The sequence below is a fragment of the Ranitomeya imitator genome, chromosome 5 (genome assembly GCF_032444005.1).
Source record: "Ranitomeya imitator isolate aRanImi1 chromosome 5, aRanImi1.pri, whole genome shotgun sequence".
In the NCBI taxonomy this organism is placed as follows: Eukaryota; Metazoa; Chordata; class Amphibia; order Anura; family Dendrobatidae; genus Ranitomeya; species Ranitomeya imitator.
This window is the reverse complement of record NC_091286.1, coordinates 220,014,940-220,027,030: the sequence shown is the minus strand read 5'-3', so window position 1 is coordinate 220,027,030 and position 12,091 is coordinate 220,014,940. Positions and strand designations below refer to the sequence as shown.

Below are 12,091 nucleotides of genomic sequence, written 5' to 3'. Positions count from 1 at the left end.
CTAGCCTGAAGATAGAAAAATAGGCCTGACTTGCCCCAGAGAAATTCCCCAAAGGAAAAGGCAGCCCCCCACATATAATGACTGTGAGTAAGATGAAAAGACAAAACGTAGGGATGAAATAGATTCAGCAAAGTGGGGCCCGATATTCTAGGACAGAGCGAGGACAGTAAAGCGAACTTTGCAGTCTACAAAAAACCCTAAAGCAAAGCCACGCAAAGGGGGCAAAAAAAAAACCACCGTGCCGAACTAACGGCACGGCGGTACACCCTTTGCGTCTCAGAGCTTCCAGCAAAACAAAAGACAAGCTGGACAGAAAAAAAGCAACAAAAAAACAAAAAGCACTTAGCTATACAGAGCAGCAGGTCACAGGAACAATCAGGAGAAGCTCAGATCCAACACTGAAACATTGACAAGGAGCAAGGATAGCAGCATCAGGCGGAGTTAAGTAATGAAGCAGTTAACGAGCTCACCAGAACACCTGAGGGAGGAAGCTCAGAAGCTGCAGTACCACTTGTGACCACAGGAGTGAATTCAGCCACAGAATTCACAACAGCTATTATGACGATTCAGACCTCGATGAGGGACGTCCTGTGTGACGTTGTAGTCACACAAGCGTGCATTTGCGTTGCCTTTTCCGCGCCTATTCAGTTCCGATTGGTGGTCGCTACTGCGTTCTACTATGTCGCCTTCTGTTGAAGGCATGACCGCCAATCAGAACGCAGTAGCGACCACCAATCGGAGCGGAGGGGTGCGGAAAAGGCAACGCAAATGCACGCCTATGTGTCAGTGTCTGAGTCGTCAACGAGGTCGTTGGTAAGGTGTCAAACACAGCGATGTGTGTTACCCAGCGGGACCTCAACGATCAAAAAAAGGTCCAGGTCATTCCGACACGACCAGCGATCTCACAGCAGGGGCCTGGTCGCTGCTACGTGTCAAACATAGCGAGATCGCTACTGAGGTCGCTGTTGCGTCACAAAACTTGTGACTCAGCAGCGATCTCGCTAGCGACCTCGCTTAGGGTGAAGGTACCTTAAGGCCAGGGTCACACTAGCGTATAACACAGCTGAGTGCTATACTGTAATTGTCATTTGAAGCTAGTTTGCTAACTAATAAAACAATCTTATTTACAGCTATAAGTAGATGGATACATAGATGTCATTGAGATTTATAGTGAGTTGCACTACACAGATTATATATGTATATAGATCATAAATAAATTATAGAAAAAAATGGCATGCAGTCGCCCTTATTTTTCCTAGCCACCTGAGGGAAAGCAGACACCTGGGCGCTGATGTTTATAGTCAGGGAAGTGGTTAATAAACATGGAGCTTCGCAGGATATTAATATCAGCTGTAGTGCAGCGGTAGCACACTATGCAGTGACCCAGCAAAGTTCAAAGCAAAAGGTCTCTTTAATGTTTAACTCACAAATAATGCACAGCACACAATATCCTCTGGATCGCAGCCGGGAATCATATCCTCCAGTTTGCTGTCACTAACACGCCAGTCCACCTTCTAGACTAGTTGCCGTGGGCAACTGCACCGCTGTGGGTGCCAGACTTCTCAGCTCCCCCTGGCTGTTTGGCTCCGCTGGCCTGTGTTGCCTCACACAGGTAGAGCGCTGCAGAGCCGACTGCTCTGTATTCCTCCAAACCCCAGGCTCACACTGATCCTGACACACCCAAGCCCTATACTGGCCTTCAGCCACATGTAAACCCCGGCCAGGAATGAAACGGACTGCAGCTACCGTCCTGCAGTCTGTTTCAATACACAAAGGCCCAGAGCAGGTTTTCCCTAAATCTGCCTTGGACAACCAGCATGTCCAAGACCTATACTCACTTTATATACCCCCAAACAAGTATTCAAAAATAATAATTTTATTATTATATACTTGTTGCCACACAGTCTGCTGCTCCCTGTCCCCTGCTAGACACATATTTTTCTATATATATATATATAATATTATTATTATTATTATTATTATTATTATTATCATCATCTACGGGTCACTTCTGTCTTTCTGTCTGTCTGTCACAGATATTCATTGGTCGCAGCCTCTGTCTGTCATGGAAATCCAAGTCACTGATTGGTCGCGGCAAAACAGCCACGACCAATCAGCGACCGGCACAGTCCGGCGGAAAAATGGCCGCTCCTTCCTCCCCACAGTCAGTGCCCGCTCCATACTCACCTCCAGTCAACCCTCACACAGGGTTAATGCCAGTGTTAATGGACCGCGGTGTAACGCACTCCATTAACGCAGCTATTAACCCTGTGTGACCAACTTTTTACTATTGATGATGCGTATGCAGCATCAATAGTCAAAAGATTTAATGTTAAAAAATCATTTATATACTCACTTTCCGCTACCTTTCCCGTTCCTCGCGACGCTCCGGTGACCGCTCCATGCAAGCGGCAGGTTCCGGTGGCAAGGATGGTATGCAAGAAGGATCTGCCACGAGGTCGTGGTCATGTGACCGCAACGTCATCACAGGTCCTGCGCCCATACCAACCCTGGGACCGGAAGCTGCCGCGTGCACCGCACACAGGGCCAGGACTTCAACGGGCTTTCAGAGGGTGAGTATATGTTTATTTTAAGTCTGTATACTACGTGGCTCTGTGCTGTATACTCCATTGCTGGGCAATAAACTACGTGGCTGGGCAATATAGTATGTGGCTGGGCAATATAGTATGTGGCTGGGCAATATAGTATGTGGCTGGGCAATATACTACGTGGCTGGGCAATATACTACTTGGCTGAGCAATATAGTACGTGGCTGGGCAATATAGTACGTGGCTGGGCAATATAGTACGTGACTGGGCAATATAGTACGTGACTGGGCAATATACTACATGGCTGGACAATATACTACGTGGGCTGTGCAATATACTACGTGGACATGCATATTCTAGAATACCCACTGCATTAGAATCGGGCCACAATCTAGTATATATACATCAGGTATTCTAGAATATGAATGTCCCTGTAGTATATGGACAATGATGATTCCAGAATTCGCGGCAGACTGTGCCCGTCGCTGATTGGTCGAGGCAACCTTTATGACATCATCGTCGCCATGGCAACCATTATGACATCATCGTCGCTGTGCCCGTTGCTGATTGGTCGAGGCAACCTTTATGACATCATCGTCGCCATGGCAACCATTATGACATCATCGTCGCTGTGCCCGTTGCTGATTGGTCGAGGCCTGGCGGCCTCGACCAATCAGAGACGCGGGATTTCTACATCGATGCTGTGCCGGTCTCTGATCGGTCGAGACCTGGCGGCCTCGACCAATCAGACGCGGGATTTCCAGGACAGACAGACAGACGGAAAAACCCTTAGGCAAATATATATATATATATATATATATATATATATATAATATATATATATATATATATATATATATATAATTTCATGTATTTTTCTACATACAAAATATTTTTTTTTATTGAGCATCATGTGGTTTTAACTATTTTTAATAAAATTCTTGTGCATTGTGATGTGGTTATGATTCATTTTTTAATGGTTTCGTGTATAATCATGATTTGAATATTAATAAAATAAAATTTATTCAACATTTTATTCACTTTTTGAATACTTTTTTTGGGGTATATATTATGGTTTCTTGGTATTCATGGTGCTTTATATTTTCATAATAGTGGTATTTCTTTTCTGTATAGGTTTTGTGTCTATGCTCACTTTAATCTGCATTGCAATCACAGCTATGCTTGTGACTACAATGTTCTCTCATGATATCAATACACCTCCATGCGCATCCAGGGGGAATGTACAGCGATTCCCTACAGGTAACACCAGTCACTGCCTCACACAGCTTACAGCTGTCTACTTAGCCTTTACTGGTTATTACCAAAAAAAAAATGATGTGGTATCCCTCCTATAATTAATGACGAGCAAAAGCTAGGTAGACAGCTGCTAGCTGACATTAATAGCCTAGGAAGAGGCCATGGATATTGGCCCCCTCCCAGACTAAGACCTCAGCCCTCAGCCGCCCCAGAAATGGCACATCCATGAGATGCGCCAATTCTGGCGCTTAGCTTCCACTCTTGCCCTGGTGCAGTGGCAAGTGGGGTAATAGTATTGGGGTTGATGTCCGCTTTGTAATGTCAGCTGACATCAAGCCCAGGGGTTAGTAATGTAGAGGTCTATAAAATACCCCCATTACTATCACCATACTCAAATGTAATAAAGACACCGACCAAGTAAAGTCCTTTTAATTTAAATAAAAACACAAATACATGTATCAGAAATAGAAGTTCCCAACCCTCTTTTACCCATTTATTAATGTAAAATTAAAAAACACAGTATTCCTCACCTTTCTGCCTATAATCCATTTGTCCCTTGATGAGCCCAACTCTGCTACATCTGGATGCATTGCTGAGTGGTGACATGATGCGACTGCTCAGCCCTGCATCCAGGAGATGCCTAGCACTGATGTCAGTAAGGTGAACTCCGGTAAACTCGCTGACATTGTTGCATGAGAATTGGGAGGTCACCCCTTGTTAGGCTATGTTCACACTCTGCAGATTCCACTGCGGATTTTTCCGCAGCAGAATTGCAAAATCCGCAGTGAAAACCCATCGCGGTTTTTACTGCGGATTTATCGCGGTTTTTACTGCGTTTTCTTCTGCGGATTTTCATCTGCAGTTTTCTATTGGAGCAGGTGAAAATCCGCAGAAAAGAAGTGACATGCTGCGGAATGTAATCCGCAGCGTTTCCGCGCGGATTTTTCTGCAGCATGTGCACAGCGTTTTTTGTTTCCCATAGGTTTACATTGAAATGTAAACTCATGGGAAACTGCTGCGGATCCGCAGCGGTCAAATCCGCTGCGGATCCGCAGCAAAATCCGCAAAGTGTGAATATAGCCTTAGGGGCGAAGTAGACAGCTGAGAGCTGATATTAATACCCATGGAAGCGCCATGTTTATTACCCCCTTCCCAGACTATAAACATCAGCTGTCACCTTTTTCTCAGCTGGCATTAAACTATGTACGCACTGCATTAATAAAAAAATAAATAAATATATATATATATACTAGATTGTGGCCCGATTCTAACGCATCGGGTATTCTAGAATATGCATGTCCCCGTAGTATATGGACAATGATGATTCCAGAATTCGCGGCAGACTGTGCCCGTCGCTGATTGGTCGAGGCAACCTTTATGACATCATCATCGCCATGGCAACCATTATGACATCTACGTCGATACTGTGCCCGTTGCTGATTGGTCGAGGCCTGGCGGCCTCGACCAATCAGAGAGGCGGGATTTCCAGGACCGACAGACAGAAAGACAGACAGACGGAAAAACCCTTAGGCAATTATATATATAGATATAATATTATATATACAGTGGGGCAAAAAAGTATTTAGTCAGTCAGCAATAGTGCAAGTTCCACCACTTAAAAAGATGAGAGGCGTCTGTAATTTACATCATAGGTAGACCTCAACTATGGGAGACAAACTGAGAAAAAAAAATCCAGAAAATCACATTGTCTGTTTTTTTAACATTTTATTTGCATATTATGGTGGAAAATAAGTATTTGGTCAGAAACAAAATTTCATCTCAATACTTTGTAATATATCCTTTGTTGGCAATGACAGAGGTCAAACGTTTTCTGTAAGTCTTCACAAGGTTGCCACACACTGTTGTTGGTATGTTGGCCCATTCCTCCATGCAGATCTCTTCTAGAGCAGTGATGTTTTTGGCTTTTCGCTTGGCAACACGGACTTTCAACTCCCTCCAAAGGTTTTCTATAGGGTTGAGATCTGGAGACTGGCTAGGCCACTCCAGGACCTTGAAATGCTTCTTACGAAGCCACTCCTTCGTTGCCCTGGCGGTGTGCTTTGGATCATTGTCATGTTGAAAGACCCAGCCACGTTTCATCTTCAATGCCCTTGCTGATGGAAGGAGGTTTGCACTCAAAATCTCACGATACATGGCCCCATTCATTCTTTCATGTACCCGGATCAGTCGTCCGGGCCCCTTTGCAGAGAAACAGCACCAAAGCATGATGTTTCCACCACCATGCTTTACAGTAGGTATGGTGTTTGATGGATGCAACTCAGTATTCTTTTTCCTCCAAACACGACAAGTTGTGTTTCTACCAAACAGTTCCAGTTTGGTTTCATCAGACCATAGGACATTCTCCCAAAACTCCTCTGGATCATCCAAATGCTCTCTAGCAAACTTCAGACGGGCCCGGACATGTACTGGCTTAAGCAGTGGGACACGTCTGGCACTGCAGGATCTGAGTCCATGGTGGCGTAGTGTGTTACTTATGGTAGGCCTTGTTACATTGGTCCCAGCTCTCTGCAGTTCATTCACTAGGTCCCTCCGCGTGGTTCTGGGATTTTTGCTCACCGTTCTTGTGATCATTCTGACCCCACGGGGTGGGATTTTGCGTGGAGCCCCAGATCGAGGGAGATTATCAGTGGTCTTGTATGTCTTCCATTTTCTAATTATTGCTCCCACTGTTGATTTCTTCACTCCAAGCTGGTTGGCTATTGCAGATTCAGTCTTCCCAGCCTGGTGCAGGGCTACAATTTTGTTTCTGGTGTCCTTTGACAGCTCTTTGGTCTTCACCATAGTGGAGTTTGGAGTCAGACTGTTTGAGGGTGTGCACAGGTGTCTTTTTATATTGATAACAAGTTTAAACAGGTGCCATTACTACAGGTAATGAGTGGAGGAAAGAGGAGACTCTTAAAGAAGAAGTTACAGGTCTGTGAGAGCCAGAAATCTTGATTGTTTGTTTCTGACCAAATACTTATTTTCCACCATAATATGCAAAAACAATGATAAAAAAACAGACAATGTGATTTTCTGGATTTTTTTTTCTCAGTTTGTCTCCCATTGTTGAGGTCTACCTATGATGTAAATTACAGACGCCTCTCATCTTTTTAAGTGGTGGAACTTGCACTATTGCTGACTGACTAAATACTTTTTTCCCCACTGTATACTAGATTGTGGCCCGATTCTAACGCATCGGGTATTCTAGAATATGCATGTCCCCGTAGTATATGGACAATGATGATTCCAGAATTCACGGCAGACTGTGCCCATCGCTGATTGGTCGAGGCAACCTTTATGACATCATCGTCGCCATGGCAACCATTATGACATCTACGTCGATACTGTGCCCGTCGCTGAATCAGAAACGTGGGATTTCTACGTCCTTTATGACATCATCGTCGCTGTGCCCGTCACTGATTGGTCGAGGCCGCCAGGCCAATCAGAGCCGCGGGATGTCTACGTCCTTTATGACATCATCGTCGCTGTGCCCGTCTCTGATTGGTCGAGGCCGCCAGGCCTCGACCAATCAGAGACGCGGGATTTCTACGTCGATGCTGTGCCCGTCACTGATTGGTCGAGGCCTGGCGGCCTCGACCAATCAGAGAGGCGGGATTTCTAACGCATCGGGTATTCTAGAATATGCATGTCCCTGTAATATATGGACAATGATGATTCCAGAATTCGCGGCAGACTGTGCCCGTCGCTGATTGGTCGAGGCAACCTTTATGACATCATCATCGCCATGGCAACCATTATGACATCATCGTCGCTGTGCCCGTCGCTGATTGGTCGAGGCCTGGCGGCCTCGACCAATCAGAGACGTGGGATTTCTACGTCGATGCTGTGCCGGTCTCTGATTGGTCGAGGCCGCCAGGCCTCGACCAATCAATCAGAGAGCCGGGATTTCCAGGACAGACAGACAGACAGATGGAAAAACCATTAGACAATTATATATATATAGATAATCACTGTGTTCTGTCCTATTCCTATGAGTCATACTGTGAATTTACTATACTTTCCTGATGAAATGTATGCAGTTTATTGCCCAGTATTTCCATAGTAGGAATTTGTCTGATGGGTCCCGATATTAAAAAATCGGGGTTTTGCAGAAGTTGAAAATGTGTAGGGCGCAAACTGATCTTCTGCTATAGGCTAGGGTCACACTTGCGTGTGCAATGCAAGAAACTCACGCATCAATACCCGCCACTAACGCTAGCACTCGGGACCAGAGTGTGCGGCTGCATGTATTTCTATGTAGCTGAACACTCTGGTCCGAACCGGGTATTGATGCGAGAGACTCACGCGAGTTTCTCGTATTGCACACGCAAGTGTGACCCTGGCCATAGACTGGAAGATCACATTCTTGAAGCCTATCATCTTGGACATCTCTGATTTCAGAAACTAAAGAAGTTTTCCAGATCAACTTTTATGTCCCCACATGCATGTATACCTCTAAAACCACAACTACAGATGATATGTCTCCTGGGTTCAGTGGTGGCTCTCTGCTGGTGCTTTGGTATTTACCAAGCTGCAATGGTGAATCACAACTATATGGGCGCAGAGCTGATGTTCACATCGTTGAGCTCAGCAGCTTATGCCGTCTACATTAGCTGACCTCAGTGATTGGTTGCAGCAGTGATGTGCTCTGTGGTCATGACATCAACGATACACCTGGTAAACAAAGACTCGAGCAGCATTGGAGAGGCACTGCTGGACTCGGAGAGAGTGAGTATAATATGTGGTTTTTATTTCTGTTTTGTTTGTTTTACAGGAATATAAGGGGACGTAAAGGTTAATAGCGGAAAGTCCCTTTAAGGGATCTATAGAGCACTCAACGTTATGTTGTTTGTAAATAACTAAGAATCTGATAGAAAACGCAAAGCAAAGGGTTATGTATATCCATAAAGGTTTAATTTGAAATTTGTAGGATTTCTAGTTGCATTCTAGAAATCAGTGGTGATCCAATATTATCTTGCATTAACATCGTTTAGATTGCATTTTCCCCTGAAGAATAGGTTTTCCTTGTAATATTTGAGCAGAACACAGCCAACTAAAAAAAAATGTTTAATTCCTATTATCTTTCTACAGGCTACACGTCATGCAGAAATGGTGGCAATTGATCAGGTATTAGCCTGGTGTAAGAAGAATGGAAAGAACTCTGTGGAAGTTTTTGAAAACACCATCTTGTATGTGACGGTGGAGCCGTGCATCATGTGTGCTGGTGCTCTACGTTTACTCCGTATCCTTTATGTTAGAACATTGATACCTTGTTTCTCCTGTATTAGGTCTATGTCTCTCAGGTCGCGCACATGCCATTACGCCTTGCTACCAGCGGATGGGTGCAGATCCGTAATATGCAGGACTTGTTTGACCCTGCAGAGATATAAATTCTCCATGGGAGTAGTGTAGTGTACCCCAGAACACACTCCCCCAATGTGAATTAATGGATTCAACTAACTCCGGTGCAGGAGTCGCTGCTCAGCTCAGTGCACTAGATTATCGTGAGAAGTACAATGCTTATTAAATACGAGTGTCCTGGTTGCTGTTGTGTATTTATGCCGCAGTTCATTATGATCAGGACTCTATATGCTCCAGGCAGAACATAGAGTTCCTCATGCATCACAGTTCCCTTCTACAGACTTGTTTGCCTGTCTTTGCTACTCATGGGCAAAAGCATTTTTGTTTCGTTCAGTCTCTACGAGCCAACAAAAATATTCTTGCCAAAGGAAAAATTATACATGTACAGTATATATCACTTTTATCCTAAACAAGTACCTTGCCAGGAGACGAGAAAAGCGATTCCAGGCACCTGGGAAATGTAGTTTCCCAGCAAAAAACAGCAAGTGCGTGATAAATGCAAAAGGATCACCAGATTTGTTTACTTAAACTGAAAGACCAAATTCGGAAAAGATACAAGGACATTACATAGCAAGTGCAGAAGAGAGCATATTTAAATAACTTGCAAAGGTATAAAACATTTCAAAATAACATCACATTCTGATCAATCCCCTTTAACCCCTTAACGACCGCCGATACGCCTTTTAACGGCGGCCGCTAAGGGTACTTAAACCACAGCGCCGTTAATTAACGGCGCTGTGGAAAAAGTAAATAGTGCCCCCCAGAGTCCGATTTTCTCCGGGGTCTCGGCTGCCGGGGGTAGCCGAGACCCCAAAGAACATGATCGGGGTCGGTTTTACCGACCCGTTTTGCGATCGCCGGTAATTAACTGTTTACCGGCGACCGCAAAAAAAAACAAAAAAGCAAAGTGTAATTCTCTGTCCTCTGATGTGAACGCACATCAGAGGACAGAGAAATAGGGGGATTCGAGAAACCTTCCATACTTACCGGTGTCCCTGGGTCCTCCTGCTGCTCCTCCTGGCCGCCAGCGTCTTCATGGCAAAAGAAAATGGCGGGCGCATGCGCAGTGCGCCCGCCATCTGTCGCCATCTGCTGGCCGGCAGGAGAAGAGCAGTTGGGGCTAAAATTAGGGTTAGGGTTAGGGCTACGGTTGGGGCTAAATTTAGGGTTAGGGCTAAATTTAGGGTTAGGGTTGGGGCTAAATTTAGGGTTAGGCTTCTTTCACACTTACGTCGGTACAGGGCCGTCGCAATGCGTCGGCCTGACATACCGACGCACGTTCTGAAAATTGTGCACAACGTGGGCAGCGGATGTAGTTTTTCAACGCATCCGCTGCCCAATCTATGTCCCGGGGAGGAGGAGGCGGAGTTACGGCCACGCATGCGCGGTCAGAAATGGCGAACGCGACGTACAAAAAAAGTTATATTGAACTTTTTTTGTGCCGACGGTCCGCCAAAACAACTGATCCAGTGCACGACGGACGCGACGTGTGGCCATCCATCGCGATCCATCGGCAATACAAGTCTATGGGCAAAAAATGCATCTTGCGGGCACATTTGCAGGATCCATTTTTTGTCCAAAACGACGGATTGCGACGGATGCCAAACGCAAGTGTGAAAGTAGCCTTAGGGCTAGGGTTAGGGTTGGGGCTAAAGTTAGGGCTAGGGTTGCGGCTAAAGTTAGGGTTAGAGTTGGGATTAGGGTTAGGGGTTGGATTAGGGTTGGTATTAGGGTTAGGGTTGGCATTAGGGTTACGCTTGGGATTAGGGTTAGGTTTGGGATTAGGGTTAAGATTAGGGTTGTGATTAGGGGTGTATTGGGATTAGGGTTAGGTTTGAGGTTAGGGTTGAGATTAGGATTAGGGGTGTGTTGGATTTAGGGTTTTTATTAGGGTTATGGTTAGCGTTGACATTAGGGTTGTTTTGGGGTAAGGGTTGTGATTATCGTTAGGGATTAGGATTATGGATCGGGTTGGGATTAGGGTTAGGGGTGTGTTGCGGTTAGTGTTGGAGCTAGAATTGGGGGGGTTTTCCACTGTTTAGGTACATCAGGGGGTCTCCAAACACGACAGCCAATTTTGCGCTCAAAAAGTCAAATGGTGCTCCATCCCTTCTGAGCTCTGCCGTGCGCCCAAACAGTGGGTTACCCCCACATATGGGGCATCAGCGTACTCTGGATAAATTGGACAACAACTTTTGGGGTCCAATTTCTCCTCTTAACCTTGTGAAAATAAAAACTTGGGGGCTACAAAATCTTTTTTGTGGAAAAAATTTTTTTTTTTATTTTCAGGACTCTGCATTATAAACTTCTGTGAAGCACTTGGGCATTCAAAGTTCTCACCACACATCTAGATACGTTCCTTGGGGAGTCTAGTTTCCAAAACGGGGTCACTTGTGGGGGTTTACTACTGTTTAGGTACATCAGGGGCTTTGCAAACGCAACATAACGCCCACAGATCATTCTATCTAAGTCTGCATTCCAAAACGGCGCTCCTTCCCTTTCGAGCTCTGCCGTGCGCCCAAACAGTGGTTTACCCCCACATATTGGGTATCGACGTACTCAGGAGAAATTGCACTACAACTTTTGTGGTCTAATTTCTCCTGTTACCCTTGTGAAAATAAGAATTTGTGGGCGAAAAGATCATTTTTGTGTAAACAAATGCGATTTTTTTTTTTTTATTATTTTCATGGCTCTACGTTATAAACTTCTGTGAAGCTCTTGGGGGTTCAAAGTGCTCACCACACATCTAGATAAGTTCCTTAAGGGGTCTAGTTTCCAAAATGGTGTCACTTGTGGGGGGTTTCCACTGTTTAGGCACATCAGGGGCTCTCCAAACGCGACATGGCGTCCAATCTCAATTCCTGCCAATTCTACATTGAAAAAGTAAAACGGCACTCCTTCTCTTCCAAGCTCTGCGGTGC

General features: G+C 45.2%; 1 protein-coding gene across 2 annotated transcripts in view; it reads left to right on the top strand.

The window, feature by feature from the left end:
* Positions 1-12,091, top strand: part of ADAT2 (adenosine deaminase tRNA specific 2) — a 61,925-nt gene that overhangs the window by 14,278 nt on the left and 35,556 nt on the right. For both annotated transcript variants that reach the window (XM_069725909.1, XM_069725908.1), the window contains one exon: positions 8,901-9,051. In XM_069725909.1, the coding sequence (XP_069582010.1) occupies positions 8,901-9,051 (151 nt within the window). The remainder of the gene's footprint in view (positions 1-8,900; positions 9,052-12,091) is intronic.